Source organism: Apiotrichum porosum, assembly GCF_003942205.1.
Source record: "Apiotrichum porosum strain DSM 27194 chromosome Unknown scaffold_3, whole genome shotgun sequence".
In the NCBI taxonomy this organism is placed as follows: Eukaryota; Fungi; Basidiomycota; class Tremellomycetes; order Trichosporonales; family Trichosporonaceae; genus Apiotrichum; species Apiotrichum porosum.
In genome coordinates this window covers 762,127-787,865 of record NW_021167110.1, presented here as the reverse complement: position 1 = coordinate 787,865, position 25,739 = coordinate 762,127, and the positions used below count along the sequence as shown (strand labels likewise).

At 61.1% G+C, this 25,739-nt stretch overlaps 6 protein-coding genes across 6 annotated transcripts; 5 read left to right on the top strand and 1 right to left on the bottom strand.

The window, feature by feature from the left end:
• Positions 1-38: 38 nt before the first annotated feature.
• EHS24_005890 (uncharacterized protein) lies at positions 39-2,387 on the bottom strand (the record flags this gene model as incomplete). The annotated part of the gene is made up of 4 exons (XM_028621366.1): positions 39-1,825; positions 1,884-1,929; positions 1,966-2,136; positions 2,184-2,387. 4 exons carry the CDS (start codon positions 2,385-2,387, stop codon positions 39-41), a joined length of 2,208 nt encoding a protein of 735 aa, XP_028477818.1.
• A 226-nt stretch (positions 2,388-2,613) lies between these two features.
• Positions 2,614-4,632, top strand: EHS24_005889 (uncharacterized protein; the record flags this gene model as incomplete). The annotated part of the gene is made up of 3 exons (XM_028621365.1): positions 2,614-4,424; positions 4,472-4,562; positions 4,603-4,632. 3 exons carry the CDS (start codon positions 2,614-2,616, stop codon positions 4,630-4,632), a joined length of 1,932 nt encoding a protein of 643 aa, XP_028477817.1.
• A 259-nt stretch (positions 4,633-4,891) lies between these two features.
• Positions 4,892-10,340, top strand: EHS24_005888 (uncharacterized protein; the record flags this gene model as incomplete). The annotated part of the gene is made up of 13 exons (XM_028621364.1): positions 4,892-5,062; positions 5,147-5,388; positions 5,430-6,471; positions 6,510-6,619; positions 6,659-6,703; positions 6,744-7,700; positions 7,753-8,261; positions 8,318-8,462; positions 8,567-8,699; positions 9,219-9,349; positions 9,721-9,833; positions 9,934-10,235; positions 10,335-10,340. The coding sequence occupies 13 exons, from the start codon at positions 4,892-4,894 to the stop codon at positions 10,338-10,340; spliced, it is 3,906 nt and encodes a 1,301-aa protein (XP_028477816.1).
• Positions 10,341-12,762: 2,422 nt separating this feature from the next.
• EHS24_005887 (uncharacterized protein) lies at positions 12,763-15,069 on the top strand (the record flags this gene model as incomplete). Its single annotated transcript, XM_028621363.1, has 3 exons — positions 12,763-13,278; positions 13,617-13,706; positions 13,747-15,069. 3 exons carry the CDS (start codon positions 12,763-12,765, stop codon positions 15,067-15,069), a joined length of 1,929 nt encoding a protein of 642 aa, XP_028477815.1.
• A 1,886-nt stretch (positions 15,070-16,955) lies between these two features.
• On the top strand, positions 16,956-23,305 carry EHS24_005886 (uncharacterized protein; the record flags this gene model as incomplete). The annotated part of the gene is made up of 5 exons (XM_028621362.1): positions 16,956-17,060; positions 17,338-22,087; positions 22,129-22,191; positions 22,242-22,841; positions 23,085-23,305. 5 exons carry the CDS (start codon positions 16,956-16,958, stop codon positions 23,303-23,305), a joined length of 5,739 nt encoding a protein of 1,912 aa, XP_028477814.1.
• Positions 23,306-24,001: 696 nt separating this feature from the next.
• Positions 24,002-25,623, top strand: EHS24_005885 (uncharacterized protein; the record flags this gene model as incomplete). The annotated part of the gene is made up of 10 exons (XM_028621361.1): positions 24,002-24,105; positions 24,253-24,299; positions 24,469-24,581; positions 24,668-24,778; positions 24,848-24,976; positions 25,072-25,152; positions 25,199-25,213; positions 25,270-25,381; positions 25,471-25,557; positions 25,613-25,623. 10 exons carry the CDS (start codon positions 24,002-24,004, stop codon positions 25,621-25,623), a joined length of 810 nt encoding a protein of 269 aa, XP_028477813.1.
• Positions 25,624-25,739: the final 116 nt, after the last annotated feature.

Below are 25,739 nucleotides of genomic sequence, written 5' to 3'. Positions count from 1 at the left end.
CGCATATAATGTTGTACAGATGCATACATGGCAGCCTTTTACTTCCAGCCCTCTGCGACGCGGACACCCACCAGACGCACAATCTCTCCCACCCTCCTGCTCTTCTCGGCCAAGAGCGGCGCAGGCGCTTCCTCGGTCTTTTCACAAGGTAGACCCGCCAGTTCACCGACCATACTCCTCAATGCCAGCGCGTCCCTCCGCACAGCTCGAGCGCCGTACTCGTCGCCCACTTGGATAGCCGTATCGGCATACCCAGCTGCGACAGCGAGCAGGCTCCCGTCAAGGACGTCTGCGTCGGCCAGGGCGAGCGCGGCAGCAGCCTTGGCACGGATGAGAGCTGCGCGAGCCACATCGACGCCGCGCAACCTGTCCCATACTCGTGCGGCTTCAGCCTCGGCCTTGGCGGGCAGGTCCATCGCTAACAGCGTGTCCGCCAGCGCGAGCGTGCCGGACGTGTACAGCGGCCAGAGACCCAGGGAAGCACTGAGCTGGAGCGCAGACAGGACGTCGGGGAGAACGAGGTGCGCAGGTGCGTGGCTGGCAAGGAGCTTCTCGGCGCGGCGGAGGGCAGATGTCACTTGTCCGTGGGCAAACGTGATGCCTCGCCTGGGTGGAGTGTTGTATGGCTCGTCGGGGTCAAAGGCGTCGCGTAGGGGACCTCCTGGACCGAGACGCGATATAGTGGCTGGTGCGGCGCGCAGGCCGTTGATGACTGCCAGCGCGTCGCTGTCGGCAGCCAAGGTGGCTTCGCGGTCGAGAACGCCCCATGTTGCCAGTGCCCAGCGACGATAGTCTGCCAGGCTCAACTCGTCGACCGTATCGCTGTCGAGGAGCAGAGAGAGGGCGGCGTCGTACCGTCCCTCAATGGCAATACGTTCTGCTCGCGCGAGGAGGACGTCGACGCGCGTCTCATCGTCAAGGTCAGGCGCGGCCAGTGCCATCTCCTCGTGCATGTCGGCGAGCGTCTCAGAGCCAAGCATAGCCCACAGGCCGGCTTGAGCGGCGTGCCACGCAGGCAAGGATAGGTGGCCTGCGGGAACGTGACGCGACCCATCAGGCTTGTCGGGCTTGTCAGGCTTGTCGGTCTTGTCTTGAGGAGGATGTAGTAGGCCGAGGGAGACGTGCACCCGGCGAAACGCGACGGGCACAGGCTCACCCATGTCGACTGCGGCCTTGATGCTCCACAACTCGTCACCGGGCGCTGCGGCTTTGGCGAGACGTCGAGGAGGGAGAGGATGCGGCGAGACCCGAGGAACGGACGACCCAGGCCAAGCGGACGCCTCTAGTTCGGTGGTCAGGCGATACCGCAGCGACACGCAGCTCTGAAGACACTGCTTGTCATTCTCCTGCCTGGCGTGACGCATTGCTTCGTCAAGGGCCTCGAGGGCACTGTCCAGTCCTCCAGTGGTGTAGTGGAACATGGCGAGGTTGAGGAGCGCGTGTTGGTGTACTGTACGCTCCGTCGATGGAAGTTGAAAGTCGTAGAACCGGCGCAGGGAAGCCAGTGCAGTTCCATAGTCGCCAGACGCGGCCGCGGCGCGATACGTTGTGATGCTCGAGACGCGCTCGTCTGGTGTTCCTTCTTCCATTCTCTCTCCCCTGGCAGACAGAGCGAGCGGCCGCTCCGTCGCGGGTAACCTGGCGCCGCACCATTCGGCCACCTGCGCAGCAACCACCGCGGTTTCGTCAAACCCGAGGTTGCAGAGCTTCAGGAGCAGTCTGCGAAAGTATTGCCCAAGAGGCGACCGTCGTTCCAGTGGTTCGAAGCTCTCGAGGGGCTCTTCGCCATCCTCACTGATACGGTTGCGCAGCTCACGATCGACGGCTGTGGTGTCAGCACATGCCCAGCGCAGCCAAGCCCAGCGTTGGCCAGCTTGACTCACTGTCAACAAACGCGCAGCCGCTCGTAATGTCGGAAAAGTTGGCGGGCTAGAGTCAGGTCACGGATTCAGTAAGTAAACTCACAAAATCCTCCATCCAGCTCTCCCCAGCAGCGACTTGGAGGAGCTCGGGGGACACGGGCTGTCCCTTCGCCCGGCGCTTGGTCACTGTGCGCATCGCGACGTTTGCCTCGCGATGGACCAGACGGTCCGTCTCTGCTCTCAACACAGCATACGTTCCACGCTGGGGGTTGACCTAAGTGGTGTGAGCTGGAGAGCAAGTAAGCAGGAGCAGAAACCCACCTCGTGAGCCTCGCGCGCAACGACGTCCAGGATCGCCGCGACAAAGGGCACGCTGTAAACATTGGAGCCCGCATGTTCTGGCAACGGAGTTGCGCGGATGACGAGCCATGCGAGTGCGAGACCGAGTGGCACGTCTGTGTCTGGCGGGTCGCCTGCAAGAGGCGCGTAAATGTGGTATTTGTGCAGGTCGCGCGGCTGTGTCATGGATGATGGGGTGGAGGACGGTGTCAACAATGGGAGACCGCGGATGGTTCGAATCTTTGGGATGGCGCGCGGGCCGATGACGTTTGCCGCACACTCCCGCACGACGGTCGTGTCATCCGTTTTCTCTCCTCCTCTTTGTCTCTTGCTCTCTTCATCACCTCTAGCAGGTATCTGCATGCTCCCAGCCTATCGACTACGCATCCGCTGCGCCCAAAGCATCGTTGGCATGAACCGCCCGTCGCCGCGCGCAGCGACGACCCACGCTGGCGCCGACTTCTCGCCTTCAACCCCGTCGCCTCCACCCCCATCAGCGTCCCCTCCCACTCGCGACAAGGGCAAAGGCAGAGCCGAGCCCTCCCCGGGACGACCGCTCATCCCACAAGGGACCGTCGACTCGCTCTCGTCGCTGCTGGATGATGCCCTCAGCTCGCCACTGGACCTGTCGTCTCCCAAGCCCTTGCCCGAACGTCATGCCCCCGTTCCGCTGCGAACCCACCCGCGCGGGTCTTCATCTCTTTCAGTCATCCCCCGAGTGGTTCACCGCGCAAAAGCTCTTGACAAAGGTCATGCAGGAAATGGACATGCGGCTCGTGCCGCTTCTTTGGACGTTCGAGCCAGCCCGCGCTCGTCGTTTGATCCGGGACGCGTCTCCCCCATTTCACCTGCGCTCACCCCACCGCCAGTGGCGCACCGCGGACATGTCCCTCTGCGCCCATCATTGCGACCGCGACTCGTGAGTAACCTCACCCGCTCGACACTCCCAACCGCCAGCCTCACGTACGCGTATGCAGAGGACCACTACCACCCCGGTGCCGGGTGGACGACCTCTCCACGCATCAACATTCCCGAGCGACCTGCCGACCAGGCCGGCGGCGAGGCCAGCGCGAGCTCGTCTCGTGCAAGAAGTGTTGTCTCGTACGATGACAATTACGCCTGGTCGCTCGTTAATGCGTTCCCCGACCTCGATCCGGAAACGGGTCTCCCTTTGGATCTCGAGAGGCGAAGGAGTGACCCTGGCAGCCGGCTACACGTCCAGCGCACCATCTCAGAGCTGTCACGGTACAGCCATGAGCCTGCTGGACCGAGCCTTGCTCTGCCACTCTTTGGCGCAATCCCTCCCTTGCCACCGCTTCCCAGCATGCCGAACATGTTGCGTGGGTCGCGGTCCAGCATCGACTTGGGTGGGAGGCGCCAGTATTCCACATCCAACAAGCAGAGTGGAGACTGGACAACGTGGGCGTCCAACTTTTGGAGCGGGCACAAGAAGACTGTCGACGGTATGCTTGCCGAGGAGGACCAAGCAGACACGATCGAGGAGGAACAGGCACAGCATGCTATCAAGTACCACACGCCCCAGCACCCCATGGTCTTTTGCCACGGCCTGATGGGCTTTGACTATCTCGGCCCAGACGCAATCCCAGCCCTGCAAATCAACCACTGGCGCGGTATCCGAGAGGTCCTCGAGGCCAACGGCGTCGAGGTTATGATCTGCCGTGTCCCCGCGACGAGCAGTATCAAGGACCGCGCAGCTATTCTCGAAAAGCTCATTGGTGAAAAGTACCCAGGTCGTACCATCAACCTCGTCGCACACTCGATGGGCGGCCTAGACTGTCGATACCTCATTAGCCAACTGGAGCACGAGCAATTCAAGGTCGCCTCTCTCACGACCATCTCGACCCCTCACCGCGGTAGTCCGTTTGCCGACTATGTCATCGACAATGTCATTGGCGCAGACCGCCTCCCACAGCTGCTCGGCGTCATGGAGGCCATGCAGATCCCCAACTCGGGCGACGGCAATGCCTTTTCCAACCTCCGCACCAAGGCCATGGCCCAGTTCAACGCCGAGGTCGTCGACGACCCTGACGTCAAGTACTATTCATGGGGCGCCAACTTTGAGCCGAGCATCTTTGACACCTTCCGCTGGCCACACTCGGTCATTCTCGCCAAGGAGGGACCAAATGACGGCCTCGTCTCGGTCCATTCGGCCAGGTGGGGAGAGTACCGCGGCACGTTGCTGGACGTCAACCATCTTGACCTGTGGGTATCATTTGCTATGTTCGTTTTGAGTCCGCTGACAGGTGCAGCGTTGGTTGGGTCAACGCCGTGCGGTACATGTTGTCGGGTCTGACAGGCAAGCCCATTGCGTTCAAGCCGGCGACATTCTACCTAGAGATTGTGAGTTGCCCCAACCGGTGCCACGACTGACACTACCCAGTCCGATTATCTGGCCGTTCAAGGCTTTTAGATATGTCCATAGCGCTTCTCCACATATGCATAGCACTTAGCAGACAGTCATCCCACAGTTTGTTGATGCGAGACTCTTCGGCACCATACGAGCTTGGCGCGTGCCTGAGAATGAGAGCAGAAAGGGCCCCGCGATCCGGCACCGTCATGCAGTCTTCCTTGCGCGAGTTACTCACCCGTTGTCAACATACACACACACCTTTCAACAACCTTTCAACGACACAGCACCAGAGGTGCTTGTCAAGCCCTCTTGCAACGACATGTCGGGGGATACACCGCCATGCCTCGCTGCCAAGTTTATCACCCCTGCCCTCGCGGACCTGTTCAAGGTGCTCAAAGCTGCGTTGGCTCCGGACACCCAGGAAACATGGATGTTGGGAGCGGACGCCCTCGAGTCTGCGCTCAAGGACACGGCCATGTATCCAGACGAGGTACGTTCTGGCCCACCTCACTGCCGCTCTGTCCCTCGGCACACACCCGCCTGTAAACACTGTGCTAACTCTCGGTCCTCGTAGGCCAAGCTGGAAAGGGAGTTTGAGCGCCTTGCCCAGCGCCCAGCAGACGGTCCCGACATACCACTCGTAACCCGCAAGGAGCGCGAGTGGCGCGCTCGTGTACTGTGGCTGGTGTCGCAGCGCAGTAGGCATGACCGTCACAAAGCAATCGATCTCGTTCGCACACGCCAGCGGACTGGAGGGCTCGCATTGCCCAAGGGAGGCGCGAAGCTGGTTGAACCACCACAGCCCGAGAAAGAACGGTAAGCTGACTGACATATCTCTGGTTTCAGCTGACGAACAGAAACGGTGACCATCAAGACGAGGACACCCACTCGTCTGCCACGAAGCCGCCATCTTCCAGTCGCAAGAAGGGGGCAGAAGCCAACAGGCGGGCCAAGCTCAAATCGCTCCGGAAGGAAGCTCGCAGGCTCAGCCGTGAGAATACCACGGTGGCAAGCGCTGCTGAGATCCAGGCCAGGCCATTGCTCTACGCCATTTCGGCGGCCGAGGCAGTTTCGGCGTCTGATACCCGTGCTCGTCGGGTACCCCAGCGTTTCGGCCAGGAAGACTACTCCCCCGTGAAGAGCACCAAGGTTGAGACGACAGCTCGCACGACCGGTCAGACTCAAGACGTTGTTTCTAAGAAGCGCAAGGAGCGAGTAAGTGCAAACGACGACGACCAAGATCCCGCCCCCAAGAAGAAAAAGGGCAAGCGCAAGGCCGTCGAGAATGATAATGTCAACGAAGTCACGTCTGATCCTGAGGAAGGCGTTCCACCGACGAAGCGTCTACGCAACCGGCAGCCGCCAAAGGCGTTGGTCGTCCCAGACCTGGACTATACTCCAAGCCCTTCCATCACACCAGGAAGTACCCCCAGCTCTCTCCCCCTTGAGATCGTCAAAACAAAGCGGCCACGGGCTCAGAAAAAGAAAGTTGGTGTGCCAATTAGCTTTGATCTGCTCCGCGAGTTTGATCTCGACCCAGTCGCCGCATTGAAGAATGCGCCAGAGCGGTTCAAGAGGATGACCAAGCCACGAACCTCGGTCAAGGAGGTCAAGGAGGCCAAGCACGAGACTGCTGGTGATGGAGGTCCTGGGGGAGGCGTTGTCGCGCCCATTGGAGGCCGCAGCCAAAAGATGAAGGCGGCCTCGACCGTCCCAGTCATCCCAGACTTGGAGTTTGCAAGGCTCAAACGTGGCGTCCCTCTCGCCAAGGGGAGCGGGATTCGAGCCAGCACATTTGCTGTCTTTGTCCGCATCATGGCCGGCCTGAATCGCCCAGTCGCCAAGGCCAAGACTGAGAAGGTGGAGGCGCCACCCACACATCCGCCAGTGTGGGCCGAGGTGAGTCTGCAGTGATGGCGAACCGTGGTTGACGGCAGTCACGACAAGAGCTCTGCGAGGCGCTGCCTTACTACAGGGCGTACCAGTCGGGAATGTACATGCTCAAACGTGTGGCGTACGGTTACCTCCTTGACGGGTTCCCAGCACTGTAAGCTTGTTTTCGATGTGTCGTCAAAGCTAACAGCAGGCGCGACGTTTGGGCGGCTGAAGGACGTATAATCATCTCCCATGGGTGAGCTTAGGTCCTCTTACCCGTCTCAGCTGACGCCCAGTGGCGGCCAGGCAGTGCGCACTTTCGACCTCAAGGGCAACCCCGTCACCTCGCTCAGCGCCGACCACACCCGCAACGACGCACGCATCGACACACTACTCACCGCGTGTGAAAGGCGGATACCGCTTGTGCTTCTCGCTGGAGAAGGCTATGCCCTCCTCCCCTGGAAGCTGGGGTGCGCATACGCCGTGCTGGGATGGTACTGGGTCTCGGCAGCTTGGTACGAGGCCGAGCCTGTTGCGCTTGGTGTCGCGCCTCCCGAGAGCGGTAAACCCTGGTTCCAGCGTTTGAAGGTCCGTTTCGACTGGGTCGAGAGCCAGGGCCAGCCGTGGTGGTTGCGCGATGGGGAGGGGAGCTGGGTCAAGCCAGACGGGACGACTCCGGTGGTCACGGCTGAGCCACAACAAGTGGCGCCAGCGCTAGAGACTCCAGTGGTGCCCACGCACAGTCTGCCGACTCCCAGCCTGCCAGAACCAACTCCGATGGTGCGGGCAACCACAGTTGGCGATTTGAGGTCTGAACAGCATCCGACTGTCCACATGGAGGGCCCACGACAGCATTTCCGATGGGACTCAGCTCCCCCAACCCTACCCGATGCGACCTCCCAGTGTCAAACGCGAGACCAGCTGCCGAGTTCCTCCTCGCAGCTGTTGGAAAGTGCCACGAAACCGCCAACCGTTAGCGCCCAGTATCCAGCTCGGTCAGACACGTCGGATAGCGACGATGACAGCGCTATCATCAAACTCCAACAACGGCTGTGGGGCGGTAAGAGCGAAGAGGTCAGCAAGAGCAAAACGTTGAAGAAGAGCAAATCTGTCGACAAGCTGCATTTCTCCCCTTCAGCAGCAGACGATGCCGACGACGACGGAGACGTGTACATATCACCGCCACCATTGACGCGCTTGAGACAGTCGCAGGCCTTGGACGTCATGAATGGGCCGAGATCCAATGACGCAGCGTGAGTTTTCAACGTCGCAGTGTGGACATGGAAATGACATTTTCTTCCCAAGACTCTCCAAGGGCCGGATCTGTACCTTGTGCTCCCAGCCAAGCCCACACGTCTACGACGAAGGCTGGCTCTGCCTCGTGCCGACGTGCAAGGCCTTCTGGGCGTTTCCACTCGACCTTGATCGGTTCACCGCGCCTTCAGAGGAATCCCGCCCTGGTCACCTTGGCCCCGGTCTCGGTTCGCCAGGGACGCCACCCACGAGCATGAGAAAGACAACAGCAGCAGCAGCTCAAACATGGCTGCCGATCCCGCCAAACTTCAGCCTCAGTTATTCTCCCGGCTTCCTCGTGGCGGCACACACGCCCAGCGACGTGGGCGCAGTGCCGTACGACGTGGTACCCCCGCCACCCCAGGCTGCCGCTGCCGAGACCGGCGACAGTGGCGACATGGAAGGGGAAGATCTGGGTTCCAGGACGTTATGGCGAGGTCAGCTCCAAAACGTGCAGGAACGAGCTGACGCGACGCAGGCTGGGTATGTACTGTGTGCGGACGGGCAAACTGCCGGTACAGGTGGGAAGTGTGCGAGTGCCGCGCATGCGGTCGCCAGACTGGTGCGCTCCCGGCAGAAGACGTCGTCCCGGCGACAGAGATTAGGCGGGACGAACATGATGTGCTGGGAGAGACGGACGAGGGGAGCTTGGATCTTCCCATGGCCGTCAGCAGACTGGCGCGGCTGGGCGCGACCGTGGTGGAGTATGAGCTTCCATTGGGGTGAGTCTGAGACGGGACACGCGCTTGTTCTTGCAGCGCCGCGTCGACCGCGTCGACGTTGGGCGTACGTGGTCATGGACACGACAGCTTACACGAATACACAGTGGCACGGCCCGCGGCCGAATCTTCCACATCCTCCACGACTCGAGCCACGACGCCGATCCGATTTGGGAGGGATACCAGTCCGCAGCTATCGCCACGACAGAACCCTTGTTCCAGCGCCGCGCGCTCAAGTCGGTGAGTACCCCCGGTTCAGCGGCGGCGACCTTGTTTCCGTAGCTTTCGGACCGAGAGCCAAGCTGTGGCCTCCAGAGTACAAGAGTCGGGGGTTGGACGGAGGTCGTGATAGGGTGTGGGTGGGTGTGCGGGTGCCTCCTCACACTGTGAGCCTGATCGCGATCGCGATCGCCCGCCAAAACCTTGTCCTTCAATGGTGCTTTGGGTCTGCTAGTCGGATCCAACTGGACTATGGCTCGGTATAGGCTAGATTGAATCGGAACCACCTGAAAGCTTGAAGGCATCCGAATCCTGAACCCAGAGTCTATGGTGGATGGACAGGATGACATGCACAAAGCTTTCGGCGTGACAGGTGCCAAAGTAACAACGGGAGGGATGGCTTTTGCAAGCAAAGCCAATGGCCGCCGCTTCGTCGACGACGCGTTCCCACCACCCCGGATCCTTTACACCCTGCGCGCTGTGGCATGCACCGCTGAACAGGCCTATACAGGTCGTATTGCAAGCTAACCTCGCACACAGAACACGGTCAAGGGTCCGCTCCTGTCGCAGCAATTCGCGATCAATTCCGGCGCCAGCTACAAGTACATTGTCGAAACGCTGAGCTATTCATTTGCCGAGTCGCCGGCGTGCGTCATGGCTGCGCTGGAACTGTGAGTCACCCCCCGCCCAGCCAGCCTCCTTTGCGGCGTGCGGCGGTCGTCGTCGTCGTCGTCGTTCGGGAATGTGTCACCTCCATCACGTCTGTGCGTGTTGAAGGAGATCTGAAAGTGTGCCTTGCCTCCCGAGTTCAGAATGTCGTCGTTTGGACTGTGAGACTCTGGAGGTGAGACTCTGAGACTGCTTTCACCACAACTCTCGCGGGGCCTTGGAGACACCGGGATCCTTGGAGCGAGGTGTTCTATCCGTGGCGCCAGCCTTGGCAGGCGGCGGTCCCGGAGCGGACACCGCCCAGACGCCTCATGTTCCCCACCCATGTTCTATAATGCCACCTGCTGACACTTTTGACTTTTTTGCTTTTTAGTATCCGCGACCGAGTCGCCGCCGTGCTTGGGGAACGGGTCGAGTTCAACGAGATCCTCAGCGTCATGTACCGCGAGGGGCAGAAGATGAGCTGGCACGACGACGGTGAAGCAGGTACGTTGTCTCCTCCAACCAACCCTCTCTCCACTAGCGTGGTTTGGTGGTGGCATTTAGTTTACAATAAGGACCATTTGCGTCGGAGCGACACCCACAGCTGACGCGCGGTCATTTTTCATTTCACTTTTTTACTATTTGTCGCGTCCGGCTGATCCCTCGATCCCTACCTGCAACACGTTTATTGCTGTTTCCGGAATATCTCGGCTCAACCATCCTCCTCCTCAAGGCCTGGGACCTGTGGTGGCTGCGCTGTCGCTGGGCGCGTCGGCGACGATGAGCTTCCGACCCAAGCAGCCTCGCCACGCGCGTGACCGATTCAACCTCGGCAGCGGGACTTCGCCAGCAGCACGTCCACCGCCTGCTCCGTCGGCAGTACTCAACCTCACCCTCAACCACGGTGTAAGTGCAGCTCTCGCACGGCGTGTGACGTCGTTTTTCTTTCTGCGAAAAGGGGGTGTGTGTGCCTCGGGTTATGGCCTTTTCTGGGTGGCGTGTGAGGTATGAAGCAGGTGATGGGGGGGCCGAGGGGTGCGCAAGCGCGCGTGACCTTCTATCTCTCCGTTTTTGTGGGCCACAAGACCAAACGAAAACGAAACGAGGGGAGTACGTCATACCGCTCTTTCCAGCCTTGGTCGCCTGGTTTTGTGCTCGCTCCATCATGGCGGTATGGTGTGGCTGTGGGCGTAAGTGACACAGCACCTGGGCGGACGTGCATGATGTGCACGGAGGCTGGGGGACTTGCGCGCGCGCGCGCACGATCTGCGGGGTTTGGAACGACGCCAGAGGCCAGAGGAACAGAGAGCCACATGCGTTTCACCACCACAGAACAATGGATGGAAGCATGGACATACAGTATGGACAGACGTGCTGACACATGTGTCCCAGGACGTGGTGATCATGGCCGGCCGACGAATCCAGCATCTATACGACCACCGCGTTATCCCGCTCGGTCTGAGGGTGGCTGCGACTGCACGCGTTATACGAACATGACAAGACGAGGATTGTGTTGCAGGAAGGTGGGGGTCCAATCTCGGCAACTGGACCTGGTGCGCGTGGGCCGCGGCATGTGGGTGAGGGACGATTGGGGCCACAGGAGCGGGACGAAGGGACACAAGCTGCCAACAGGGAGTGTACCACAGACACAGAGGCAGAAACATTACTCTGTGCATGTGTGTCAAGACAAGAGGCCGTGTTACAGCAGGTCCACATGTGTGTGGTCTACAGGGGTGTGTGTGTGGAGGCGGAGAGATGAAGAGGACCTTTGATGACAGCATTTGTGCCTGGTGTGAGAAACGCGCTCCCGGCACGGCGCCGGTGGGTGCTGCTGCTGCTGGCGTGTACCCAGGTGCCGGGTCGGAAGAGGGCTGACGGCATGTGGGCGAGAGGGCTGGCAGCTGCTGGCCGCCTGCTGGATGCAAAACGGTCGACGAGAGACGGGCCGTGAAGGGGGGTGGAGAGAGGGGAGGAGAGGAAAGAAGGTTTTTCTGAGGGCAAAGAGGAGTGGGTGGAGAGCGGAAAAAAGAGGGAAAAGAGAGAGCAAGCACCCGGGCACAAGGAGCAGCAGCAGCAGCAAGCTACATAGTAAGGAGCAGCAGCAGCAAAGAGATGTCTCAGGGGGTGGCGGGAACAGGAACAGCCGTCGAGGGGCCAGCAAAGCACTGCGCGCAGACTTCAGGCCGCAGCTCCTGCCAGCGACGACGACGACGACGACGACGACAGCGGCGCGCCAGAGACAGGAGCAGAGAGACGGGGGGAATGGGTGTCTCACCGCGCACGCGCTCCGACACGGTGTGAGAGAGGGACGAAGGGAGGGAGAGGTCTCCCTCTCGTGTCCCTTCCCTGTGCAGCAGGCAGCTCTGCAGCAGGTGCGCACATTCTACCAACCCCCCTCTCCGTCCGTCCGTCTCCATCCTCGTCCTCGCCTTTGCTTCTGCTTCATGCATCCACCCACCCCATCGCATCTCTCCTCCATCCCACACCCACACGCATCCTCCACAGCAAACCCCCCTCCCACCCACATCCACAACCCCCCGTCACCCACCACACCCTCTCCCCCCCCATCCGACGCGACAGGTCAACCCAACCCAGAGTTTACTGCACACGCGCTGCGCCACCCGAGAGCCCGTGTGCCCCCCCCCTTTCGCAACTCATCCCCCTCGTCCCCGCACCCAAGACATCCCTCCCCCCCGCACACCCCCTACCGCCTCCCTTTCAGTGCTAATCGACTACCGCAACCACTGTCGTTCAGCGCTCAAACACCGTATCTCGTGGCATAACCATCGGGAACGCAGCGTTGTTGCAAGCACACACCTAGGCTGGAACACTGAACGCGTCGTCGCCGCGCGTCACCCGTTTCCGTCCGACCGAAAGGCTTCTCTTTCTCCTGAGCGGCAGATTCCCCTCCCCCCCACCCACCCACCCCCTCTCACCCTCCCCCCCCCGGGCGTCTCGAAGATCTCGTTGGCGCATCGAACAGATAGCGACAAAGGTAGTGACCACCACAACAGCGACTCATCGCTCGTCCCCGCCCCCGGCCCCCATTGCCAGTCTCTGTGACTGTCCACAGTCATCGCCCATCCATCCTCAGGCGTATCATCCTACGCGCACACCGCAACAATTGCCGCCCACCGCCCGCCTCCCATCGCGCGCTTGTGCCCCATTATCGCCCCTCGTGCACACACTGTTCTTGTCTGCTCACCGGACAACGACGACAACGACGAGCCGGGGTCCTTGTCTGCACGCGCGCGCTCCGTCGTCGTGACACCCACAGACCACACGCCCGATCCGCGCAACACGCTCCTCCTCATATCCACTCACTCCAACACTCTACTCCTTTATCCCGCTTCCCCCAACCCAGCCACCACCCCCACCACAGCCGCGCGCCCATCCAGCCCCGCGCGCGCGTGAACACATCCATCTCCCCACCATGGATATCGACTCACCCCGCCCACCTCGCTCCCCGTCCCCGGTCGCCGCGTCGGCCTCGCAGCTGGCGCGTGCGACCACTCCCCGTTCAGAACGCGACAGCGCAGACACGCTCCGAGCAGACGCTGAGCGTACCCCTGGCCCCGGCCGTGCCGTCCTGGACACTGCAGGCACCAGTCCACAACCGTCCCACCCCGGGGAGCAGCAGCAGCAGCAGCACGCCTCTTCTCAGGAGTCACCGTCACTGCCTTCGACACAGTTCTCTTCGACCCAGCAGTCGTCGTCCAGTGCGTCCACCTGGACATCCAACACATCCACCTCTCCCACGAACGGCATCCACGACTCTGACGCCGACGACACAGAGCACAACGACGGCACGTCTTGCTCCTCGTCAGGCGCCAGCATCGGACCTGCGTCGCACACCAGTAACGGCGCCCCCGCAGAGGTTCAGGTCGCAGGCGCAGACGGCTGCCCCGACGACATGGACAGGTTCCTCCGTCGCGTAGAGATGGAAAAGGTGAGTTGGATTCATGCGGACAAGCAAACGCTCCACGTCGTCGCCACGCGTCACGCCGTGTCGGCGACACGACGACACTACTGGCGGCAACGTGCGAGTGCGACCGGACCTCCGTCACCGTCTGTAACGACGCGCGGACGGATGCACACACGCGCACTGCGCGGCCCAGACGGGTGGCGGCACGGCTTTCACTTGAGGTCTCTGCCAGGACCGCTCCGGCGGGGCGTGTGGCGTGTGGCGTCCGCCGACGATCTCCGGGAAGCGAGCTTGCGCTAGCTGTTCGCAGCGGCCCGCATGTTGTGAAGAGCGTTTTGAACGGCACTGACTCGCGCGCGCAGAAAATTGCCCAGCTCCAGCAGCGTCTCGAGCTTGCTTCTATCAAGACCAACCACGGCTGGACTGACATGAGCATCAACGAGATTGAGACGGTGAGTAGTGACATTCCACCTGTCCAAGTCTGACGCCCAGCGCCTCCCTTCCCAGCCTCCTAGTCGCCGTCCACAGGTCCTCGTTCCCAACGGTAATGGCCCAGCCTACGAGCCACCATCACCTGCCAGGCCATGGCAGCTTGCCGACGTCCTCTGGCACCCCTTGCCCCAGCCGGGGTCGCGCGGCGCGTATCCTTCGCGCCCACGGGGCCCTCATCCATCCCACCACGGCCCCTCGCATTCGCTCCCTGCATTGCCCTCGCTCGCGTCGTTGCATGGTCCTGGAATGCGCGGACCCTCATCACCCCGCCGTCAGCGTATGGACGATATCCTGGCCCGCCCAACCCTGTCCCCCCTGCGCAGCGGACATTCACACGTCTCTGGCCACCACCACAGCAACTCGCAGCATGCGCCAGGCAGCCGGCTGTCAAACGGCGGTGGTCACCGTCGCGCGTCGAGTTCCATTTCGTCGCTCCAGTTCCTCAGCAATGACCCTTATCCCGTCTCGGCCTCGCCCCTCCGTCCCACCGCATCATCCTCTTCGGCCTCGGCGTCAAAGAAGCCGCCCAAGAAGAGGTCGCAGTCCCACTCCAACCTCCGCGACCGGCCTACGACGCAGGACGTCGACGCTGCACGCGCACTCGCGTTCATGTTTGGATCGGGCAGGTCTCCCACCACTCCCACCCAGGACCGAATGGGTCCTCCGGACGCCCCTGGTCTCGCCGCGCCCCCGACCTTCTCGGGTGGCCCTCCTGGGCCCGGCCCAATTTTGCCTCCTCCACACTCTGGTGCTTCCCTCCCATCGCCGTTCTCGCCTGAACAGATGCCGATGCCGCCCCCAAGACAGCGCGCGCAGAGCTTTGTCGTCCCGGACCGTGACGCCAACGGCGTCTTCACGCGCCCACATCTGCCACCACCGCCGCCGCTTCGCAGGCCCAACCACACGCGCAACCGCGGACAGAGCATGGACTCTAGCGCGGCGTTCCGGACGTCGTTCTGGCGCCACTCGCCCGAAAAGGACCGCGAGCGTGAGCGCGAGCGCGACAGGGAGCAGCGCGAGCATGACGACATGCGTGAACGCGACTTTGAGCGCGACCGTTCTCGTCGTACTGGCGGCAGCGGCGGTCCAGAAGAAGACCTGGGCAACCGCGGCGAGGACGACAAGACGGCCGTCGAGCTCATGATGTTCCTCGCCCACAGCCCCAGCCCCGTCCGCAAGCGCACCAACTCGGAAGTCCGTCCCACCTTTGGCTCGACGGCTCGCGTGTTGTTCGCCGATGACGAGCCTCGGTCTGGACCTGGATCCATGGGCCCACCGCTCAGCGTGCGTCGCGACACCCACCCGCTCGGTGCGCGGAACTAGACGTCAGATGCATGGCGCTAGTACGCGAGTGTGCGTGACGTGGGACGTGGCCGGGACAAGGGGTTCGGTTGGAATGGGGTTTCACAGTGGAGCAGGCTATCGCTGGAGATTCCAACCCATCCTGCTTGTTCCATCTACTCCGCGCAGACGACTACCCATATCCATGGCTGGCGTGTTGACAGTGTACTCTGCAATCCCAAGCACTCCCTTCCCATCCCCCCCCCCCCCCCCCTGCCTCGATGAAGGAGACGACGTGGACGAGGCCCCAGAGGCCACCACGAACCCCCAGCGGGCACCCGTCCCCGCAATTAAGATGATGTTGTGCAGACACTTGCGCCAAGTGTCTCTCTGTCCCCCTGCCTTTTTTGTACGATAAAACCCCGCCTTGCCGGGTGTTGAGTTGCCTGCATGTATTATCAGTGCCCTAGGAGAATGCACATTGCGTCACTTACGCAAGGGGCTCCATCCCGACCAATGGTCGAGAAGCTCCAGACCTTTTGGCACCTGGAGGGGCGCGAGGAGCCGAGCAAGGCCATTAATAACTGCCAACCGACGACGTGTACGACGTGGATGTGGCCGTCGTATTTGTGCTCGATAGGTATTTGCCTGGGCCCCCTCAATATGATCGACAGCGGCATTTACGAGACGTCTAAACTGGAGACCTGTACGACACGATGATGACCTCATGGTAAAACCCACGTTCTGTTGATTTGTTCGTCATCCACAGGCCACAGGGCCCTCTTGGGACTTCGACTTTGTTCTCCTTCCTCTACCTTCCACAACATGCATCAACATGCGCCAGCTGGTAGCTTGTGTGGGGCCCAGGCCCAGGTCACAGTGGCATTTGGTGGTCGTTTTCCAGTCGTGCTGGAAACCACAGAGACCGGACACCGGACCGCCATTCCTGGAACCCCACGCGTCATACTGCACAAAGCAACGGAGGACTCCAGTTTTGCGGGAAACCCCCCGTCCTGGGGGGTTGTCGTACGTCATGGTGTGGTTGCTGCTACCTCCCCTCTCTGTGAGCTGTGTTCACGTTCCCCGGCTCGCTTGGGTTCGCTTGGGTTGTGATCCTAGGAATGGACCCGCTCACCGCTCCACCCAGGCAGTCGATCAGTCATAGAGTCACGTTCCTCGTCCTCGCGCTTCGAGCTTCCAGCGTCCTCCGTCGGCCCCTCACACACCGTTTTGCATCCAGCAGAATCTCCTCTCCCCCCACCCCCAAAACGCAGGCACCACACTGCGACCTGCGAGTTGGTGGTCGCACGTGTGGTGAACACAGATGAGGGTGTGTGGTGGTGTCTGCGTTCCACAGGTTTGGCGGGGTTAGTACCGCGTGCTCTCGCTCCGCTCGCTTGTCAAGCAGGCGCGCGCATGAGGCCGTCTCTCCCCCGCGCGGTGTGACGTTGCTCCCTCGGCACCAGTGCCACCCTAAACGGTCTCTCGGAACAAAAGTCGTTTTACAAGTGTGTTCCTTTACTCCACTCCCGAGGTCGTTTTGCGCTACTGTACAACCATCTCTGCCCCCCACCGTGTGAACGACACTGTCTCCCGTACGGCTGTTCGTTATCACCAACTACCGTGTAGACTCTAGTATCTGTTCCCCCCGGTCACGACCGACGAACCGATAACGCCAGTAGCCCAAGTGAGGTTTGCAGGAATCCATCCACCTACGAGTCGGTCATCGAACCTGTCGGGACCGAGACACCACACCACCACACCCTTGCACTCGCGAGCACTCTTAATCCCCCTCCCGCCTCTACGACACAGTGGGCCCGTCACCTCCTGCATCTGCTCTGCTGCCTCCCCGGCCGTCGCGGCCGACGCGCACCCACCACCGCGCTGCCAGTGTCGGTACGGCGCCAGGGCCTGTAGGCGACGGCGGAATGCCGCATCAACATGGATGGACTGGCGGCGAGTCACCCACCCCCCCAACCCCGCGGGGCACCGTCCGCACCAACAAGGACAATGTGCCCACAGCGTACCTCGAGGTGAGTGCCTGCAGCGCACACAGCGGGAGGCATCAGATGGAGAGCATGGGGCCATGCTTGAAGTCGGGCTCTTGGGGGGGTGGGTGACACTTTGTGGAACGGGGCATGGAGTGGACGAGTGGACGGGTTAAGCGGTGGCGCAGAGACACAATCTCACGGGTGACTACCCGTCCTTTTAACACACCTCTGCCTCGCCCTTTGTCGCGTCGTATCTTTACGCTCGGGGGACGAGGTCTTGTCGGAACCATGCTAACCACCTCTCACTTTCTCTTTCCAGTCATACCCCTTCCCGGCATTTGTCCTGCGTGTCCGCGCCCCACCCCCACCCCTCTCCCAAGGAATGGCAGAGAGTATCGGACCAGCAGCAGACCACAGCATCCCTCGCTCGCCGGCGGCTCCTCACCTGTCGCTGCCACGATATGGATCACACCCATTTCACCTGTCCAGCCTCGCTGGCGGCGGAGAGTCTAGCAGCAGGCATCGGCGGAAACACTCTCAGCCCGATCTCGCCTCGCGACACGAGTCGCCTGCGCCAGAAGGCGTGCTGCAGTCCGCCAGTGTGCCACGCCGCCCGTCGCTGCACCATTTCGAGTCTGACACGACTGTTCGCGGTGCTGCGAATCTGTCGAGCGCAGCGTCTCCTTTGAGCCGCGGACACGAGTCACCGACTGGGTTCGCCGGCGGCACGTCCAGGCTCGGCCTGACGGACGACGGCGCAGCCCAGACTGGCCTGCCGGTACATAGCCCACGTCCGGGCTTGTTCTCCATGACGCAGTCGGGCAGAACACCACAGCAGGCGCCCTCGCCGCCCGAGGTATCCCCTTGGGGTACACCCGACTCTTGGTCTTCTACTTCCTCTAGCTCGGGATCTGCACGTCGGACGTCTACCGACCCGACAACCACCCAGGACACGTCTGTCGATGACCTGCTGTTGCGAGCTACCAGCCAGAGCATGTCCGAGTCCAGCAGGCCGCTGCATACCCTCCAACTCGGCAGCGTCGCTCCAGTGAGCGCGCCCTTGTCGGCCGGCGCGAGAGTGGAGTGGGCCAACGAACACGCGCATCGCATACTGCGTGGTCGACCGCTGAGCGAGCTTGTGGACGGCCATTTGCTGGCGGCATTCCAGGAGTGGGCTGAGTGCGACGTGGACAGCCGCGAAACTACCGTGTTCACCCTCGAGGTGCTGGACCCACCCACCGCGCTTGAGCTGGTCAAGGCGCGACAGCGGCGGGATCCAGCGCTGGAGACTGTGCTGGTAGTGCTCACGGCGATACGGGTGGTCGACCGCCTACGTGGTGACGAGCCAAAGGACGCTTCCACTCCAGCAGCCGGTGGCCAGCGTCCCGTACGGCCCGCCCACCCGACTGTGGGCCCAGCGTTGGTTCCGCCACTGCCGGTATCGCCAGACACATACTCTGTCATCCTCCCGTTCCGACGCAAAACGCGACAGGGCATGGCGTACTCGACTGACCGGATTGCTGGCCCAAAGCAGGATGTGGCAAAACAGTGCCACCTGTTGCTAGAGGAACTCGACTGGACCCAAACAAGCCTTGGCCCAAAGGAAACTTGGCCACCCGAGATTCTCAGTGCAATTTCCATTGCCTTTTCGAGCTTTACGCAGGACGTGGTGTTTGTCGGCGAGGACCTGCGCATGGTCTACAATCAAGGCTACTCTGTCATCATCGACCACCCAGCGTCGTTTGGCCGGCCTGTCAGCCAGGTGTGGGCGCCGCTGTGGCCTGACGTGGGGCCACTCCTGAGGCGCGTCTGGGAAGGGGAGCCGGTCCACCACGAAAACGACGCACTGTTCCACGAGCGCAATGACCGTGGTCGCTTTGTGGAACGGTACCACTCGTACTCGCTCATCCCGATCGTTACGGCCAAAAAAGAGGTGGTGGGCATCTATAGCCCGTCGCTGGACACGACGGACCGCGTGCTCGCCGAACGCCGGCTGGGGACCTCGCAGCAACTCGCGTCGCAAGTGTCCCTCGCGCGGTCTGTCCGCGAGTACTTTGACGCCGTCGCAGAGGTCCTCGAGGACAACCCGGCCGACGCCCCGTTTGTCATCTGCTACTCTGTGCGCGAACAGTCTCCGTCGAGCGAGTCGTCAACCACCGTCGAGCTCTGTCTCGAGTCGACCGTGGGCATCCCACAGGACCATCCCTGCGCCCCCAAGTCGCTCCGGAACGTTATTCCACGGACCATCTCAGCACTGGGAACACCCAGCCAACACTCACAGATGGCCCATGAGCGCAGCTCCATCACCAGTCCCAAGATATCTGCTGCGCCTTCGTCGGCATCAGTCTCGTCCTTGGGCACGACCGGGTCACGGCGCAAGGCGCCACGGCCAATGTTGATGCAGACGGGAGAGGACCAGCACATGTGGCCCATTGCGCGTGCGCTGGCCTCACGGCAGTGCGTAGTGTTTGACAACTGTTCCGAGCTGGTCAAGGGCCTCCCTATCCGCCAGTGGGACGAGCTACCGGACATGGCCATTGTCATACCCCTGTGCCGCGAAGAGTCGTGGCAGACCCCCCCAGGAGTGATGATTCTCGGTCTCAACCTGTTCCGCCCGCTCGATTCCGACTATGAAGATTGGCTCCAGGCCATTCGGAGCCAGCTAGTGTCGGCGCTCGGTTCAGTTACCGCGTACGAGGAAGAGGTGCAGCGCCAGATGGAGAAGGATAAGCTTCAGCGAGCCAAGACGGCGTGGTTCCGTGGCAGTGCGCATGAGCTGCGCTCGCCGCTCACGCTGATCGATGCGCCACTGGAAGACCTGCGAGAGACAGACTTGACACCGTCGCAGCGCCAGAGTCTGGCCATGGCACAGAAGAATGTCCACCGCCTCTCGCAGCTCGTCAACGCGTTGCACGACTTTACACGTATCGAGTCGGGCCATGTCCAGACGCGGTTCACGCCGACAGATCTAAAGCCGTTCGTCTCCGAGCTCGCGGGCATGTTCAGACCCGCCATTGAGCGGCTCGACATTGGCTTCACCCTCGACATACAGGAACGTGACGAGCCCGTGTGTCTCGATCCGGTGCTGTTTGAAATCGTCGTCTCAAACCTCCTCATGAACGCGCTCAAGTATACCGAGTCGGGCACGGTCGCTCTCCGCGTCGCGTACGACAGTTCACATGCCGACATCTCCGTCATTGACTCGGGCTCTGGCATCCCTGCCTCGGAAATTGACACGGTTACCGACTGGTCTCACCGCACCGACACGGGCGTCAACCGCCCGACCGACAGCACGGGGATTGGCCTCGCGCTTGTACGGGAAATCGTCCGCTTGCACAGGGGCCAGCTGGTTATCGAGAGCGCGACGGCCGACGAGAACGCTACGGGCACGCACGGGTCAACGTTCACCGCACGTATCCCGACCGACCTGCCACCTGCCGTCGAGACGGTGGCGCAAGCATCGTTTGGCGCGTACGGCCGGCAGATGGCGCGCGAGGTCCGCTCCTGGGTGCGCGACGACAAGAGTGATCCCGGTGCGACCCAGTCGATTGGGTTTGCCGAGGGACTCATGTTTGAGCGCTCCGACGTGCTCCTCGTCATCGACGACAGCAAGGATATCCGCACGTACATCAAATACATGTTTGCACCGTTTGTCACCGTCATCGAGGCGGCAAACGGGGCCGAGGGTCTGCAGCTCGCCATCGACAGGACACCAGACCTCGTGCTGTGTGACCTCCTCTTGGGCCAAATGTCCGGCCTGGATGTCCTGGCCGCCCTCCGTGCCGACCATACAATGCGCGTCGTACCGTTTGTGCTCCTCTCGGCAGCCACAGACGACGAGACCCGCGTCGACGCCTTTTTCGCCGGCGCGGACGACTTCCTCCTCAAGCCGTTCAAGCCCAAGGAGCTTCTCATGCGCGTTCACCTACACATGCAAATGGGCAAGAAGCGCGCCAAGCTTGAGAAACTCTTCGCCGAGCGCGAGCAGGAAATTGCTGTCCTGTCCGACTATTGTCCGTCGGGGATCGTGCGTACCGACGCACGAGGCTACGTCACCTACACGAACGAAGCGTTTCGCGAACCCGCAGGTATGGGGCCTGATCAAAATCCAAACCTCTGGGTGGACTACTGCGGTGCCGAGACGTGGACACGTCTTGAGCCTGTATGGCAAGAGATCCTGTACGGCGACAAGACGCTCACGGAGTTGCAATGGAAGTGGCTCACGGGCCGCACCATGAGTGGCGTGTTCATCCGTCTCGACAAAGTACGTCCGGGCATGTCAGGCATTATTGGCTGCGTGACGGACATTTCGTACCAAGAAGAAAAACTCCTCGCGGCCGAACGACGCCGGGTCGAGGCAGAGGAGAGCAAGCACCAGCAAGAAATGCTCGTCGACCTCATCAGCCACGAGATACGTACCCCCGTATCGGCCATCTTGCAGTGTTCGTCGCTTGTCAAGGAAAACCTCGTCGCGCTAAAGGAACAACTGCGGTTCACGGGCGAAAAGGGCTTCAAGCCGTCGGCAGCGTTGCTGGCCGACTTGGAAGAAGACGTGGGCGCACTAGACAGTATCTACCAGTGCGGCCTGGTCCAGGAGCGTATTGCAGGGGACGTGCTGTCGCTGGCCCGTATCCAACTCGACATGCTGTCGCTGCACGATGTGGAGATGGACCTGCGCCGAGAAGCGCGCAAGGTCCTTTCGGTGTTCGCCTCCGAGGCCCGCATGAAGAAGATTGGGATCCACGTCAAGTTTGGCGAGACCCTCCAGCTCCTCGGCGTGTCGAGCATCAAGACGGACCCAGTGCGCCTGGGACAGGTGGTGACCAACTTGATCTCCAATGCGATCCGGTTCACGGCGTCGAGCGAAACGCGCCGCATCTCGGTCATGTACGACGTCGCTTGGGACCCGCCCATACCTGGCACTTACACTGTTCCGCCGGCGCCAAGTTCCCCACCGCCCACCTCGCCCATGGAGGCAGACACCCCGATATACCTCTACGTGTCAGTGCAGGACACGGGGCCCGGCATGCCGGCTTCTGAGACAGAGGTTCTCTTCCAGCGCTTCAGCCGTGAGTTGAGACGCGTGTGTCGATCACTAACGTTTTCACAGAAGGTAACAAGATGATCCACACACAGTACGGCGGTACTGGTTTGGGTCTGTACATTTGCAAGAGTGAGTGCTAGCTTCGCCACAGTCATTGTTACAAGCTAACCACGGCGCAGAGATCACCGAGCTGCTCGGCGGCGGCATACAGGTCCAAAGTGAGGTCGGCAAGGGCACCACGTTCCATTTCTTCATCCGTGCCACGGCCAACACGGCCCCTACGACCGAACTGCGATCCGTCACCTCCAACTCGACGCTCGCCAGTATATCCATCACCACCCCATCCATTGCCCCCTCCGTGACCCGCCATAGCTCGCACGACAGCCAGAGCCCCGGCAGCGAGGACGCAGACGCGCTCGCCGCGGCGGCCGCCACGGCCACGTTCCACGTCCTCATCGTCGAGGACAACATCATCAACCAGACCGTGCTCCGGCGCCAGGTGCTCAAAGCCGGCCTCACGTGTGATGTAGCGGACAACGGCCAAGAAGCGCTCGTGGCCATCCACGAGGCTCACCGCCGCGCGAGGCTGGGTACGGGGACGGGCTACGACGTGGTCCTCATGGATCTCGAGATGCCGATCATGGACGGGCTCACGGCCCTCAAGCACCTCCGCGACGCCGAGGAGGCCGGGTCGCTCAGCCGCCAGCTCGTCATTGCGCTCACAGGAAACGCGCGTCAGGGCCAGATCGACCAGGCTATCAGTGCAGGAATGGACGATGGTGAGTTGCAAATCCGGTCCGACGTTGGGCGTGAGCGGGCATATTGCAGGAATAGGTCACTGGCAGGGCGACATGAGTGGCGCGTGCCTGCGGCGGCTTGGAGGCGCGCCCAGCCTGGTTTATTCCTGCCAAGGATGGTGTAAGCGCATTGCGTCGCTGCTGGCATGCGTGTACTGTACGGTGATGTGGTCTCTGGCCTCTGGTGGTAGCGCAAGCTCCGCCTGGCCTATGACCTATGGGTAGAAGCGGCTGCGGTTGTGCGGTTCCTGTTGCGGTACTCCCTGCGGAAGAAGCACTGTCCTACTGCGGACTGGTCGGTCCTCCCTTTGTCAAAGTTTTGGCTGCACGGCTTTGCTGACGCCGCAGTCGTCATAAAACCGTACCATCTCCCCGACCTGATCGCCAAGATGCGTCGTGCCGTGATTGCGCGCCGTGCAGAGCATCGCGAAGACGACGACCAGTAGAGAGTTATTTGTGTTCTTTTTCGCGTTGTATTTTTAAGTGTTTTGTTTTGTAGTGTGACGTCACGACCTACTCTAGCAACGTCTGATGTATCATTTGACGACGCACAGCAATGGCTCCCGTCTATATTCTGCGCGGCAGACGCATGTAGCATGTTGCAGAACTGCTGACGACGTGACGACTCAATTGCAGGAATCATGTGCAGCACGACCCGATGTGTTGTCGTCTAAGGGCATTCATTGCGAGAAGAGGTCTGTGCGGTGGCGTCTGTGGAGACAGCGAGAGGTTGTGATGGCTGGCTGGCGGCGTCGGTCCACCGCGCGCGATGGACGATGTCGTCGGTCGTGGTTTCTTTTTCGTCTTGCTTCTCATCACTCCTCCCACCGCATTCCCACACCGCCTCCCATCTCCCCATCCCCCCCATCCCCACGCAGCGCAGGCCGCTCGCAGCACCCATCTCGATCCCGGCGATCATCCATCCTGTGCAAACGCTCGACGCGTCAATCCTACTCCCCTCCTCCACCACCACTCTGCGACTGGTTCCAGAGTTGTTTACTCCCTCCACACCCCCCATCGACATTCCTCTCCCCCCGGGACTTTGTGACGGGAACTGACGCCACACCATCAACATCGCCAAGCACGAACTATATTGCAGCTCGATACATTCCCATATATCTTGATACTAAAGTTATAACAACATGGCCCCGCTCCTGCTTCCAAGCCCGGAAGAGGTACACTACCTCCTCGCTCGCGGCGCAGGCGACACGGTCAAGGGTGCTCTGACACCCAACGATACTCAAAAGTGAGTTGGGCGAAGACCAGGGATGCTCTCCAACTCCCCTTGGTCGCTTTCCGCCAGTATGGAGGGGTCGGGCTTCCTGGGTGGTACATTCTTGCTACCGACGACGAGACGGGTGGCAAGACAACGGCAGCCCCACTGACGTCTCAGGATCACCCTCATTGTTGCGTGCTGCTACAGCCTGTTCATTGGTATCGGTGAGTCTCGTCCTTGACGCAAACCCAGCTGACCCACCAGTGTGGTGCGTATCTTTCCAGCTGTGGAATTGGGAAACTATGCAGCTAACATGTTGACCTCTTAACCTTGATATCGCTACTCCAGGCATGGTAGGTCACCTCCGCTCTGACAATGACGCTGACCTACCAGTACCATATCTGTGCGAAATCATCTACCCCTTCAAGCTCCTCACTGTCGGCATGCACGAAATGTGCCACGCTATTGCTGGGACGCTCACCTGCGCGCGTGTTGAGAGCATCTCGGTGGGTATTGTGACAGCCAGTGCCCAAGTGGCACAAGGCTAGGTCGCCTGTGAGGTAGCCTGCCAAGTGCTGACCCATGTCTTCAGCTTGACCCCAACGAGGGCGGAGCAACGCGCATGCGCGGTGGTATCCCCGCCGTGACTCTGCCAGCAGGATATCTCGGCTCGTGCTTTATCGGTGCCGGCCTCATCGCATGTGTGAGTCTGGCAGTGACTCGTCTCCCCCCTGTGGCCCCACAACCAGACGTTGCAGCTCACCACTTGCAGGGATTCGACACCAACGCGTCCAAGGTCGCCTGCCTCGTCCTCAGCGTTTTCTTCCTCCTCACGCTCTTCTGGGCCCGTAAGAGCTGGATCGCATGGGTCACTATCGCCTTTGCATGGGGACTGATTGTTGTGAGTAATCAGCACAGGCCGGGAACCTGTTCTGGACGGCTTTGCGCCGGTTGTGATTTGCAGTGGACGACTCCAGAGGGTGACTGACTTGACAGGTGGCGTGGCTCGTCTACCACTCTGTGGCCCTCCGCTTCGTTGTCCTCTTCCTCGGCGTCATGTCGTGTCTGTACTGCATCGTAAGTGGAACTTTTGCCCAGTGAACGGACCGCAGCTGACAATCAGTGGGACATTGTCGACGTGAGTATCCGCGCCGAGGTCAGCTCCTCCGCAAACCCTCTGACCTCTTCTCTCAGGACACACTCAAACGCAAGATCAACTCGTCCGACGCAAGCGAGTACGCACGCCTCATCGGGTTCGGTTCTAGCCGAGCATGGGGCGCCTTCTGGCTGTTCTGGGCCTGTATCTGTGAGTGGACGACGATGATGGGCTTCGAGGTCCCTCATGCTGGGTCAAGAAAGCCCGCTGTTATCATCGTTGAGCACCACTAACATTAGTCTTCGCTGCGGGCATCCTCATTGGCCTGGCAGCGTTCAAGAAGGACTGGGACCAGCAGCGTATTGCCGCAGACAACTTCCTCGGTGGTGAGTACAGCTGTTCTTCGCCTCTTGTGTCACCAGACCTGACTCGTGACCACAGGGACTCCTTGAGCGAATGACCGCCTGGACGTCCGGACAGGAGCGGCTCGTGCAGCAAGGTGACGGCCGATAGAAGTATATAGACTGCTGGCTACTCGTAGCATGTCCCAAGATGTAATGTCATGTCT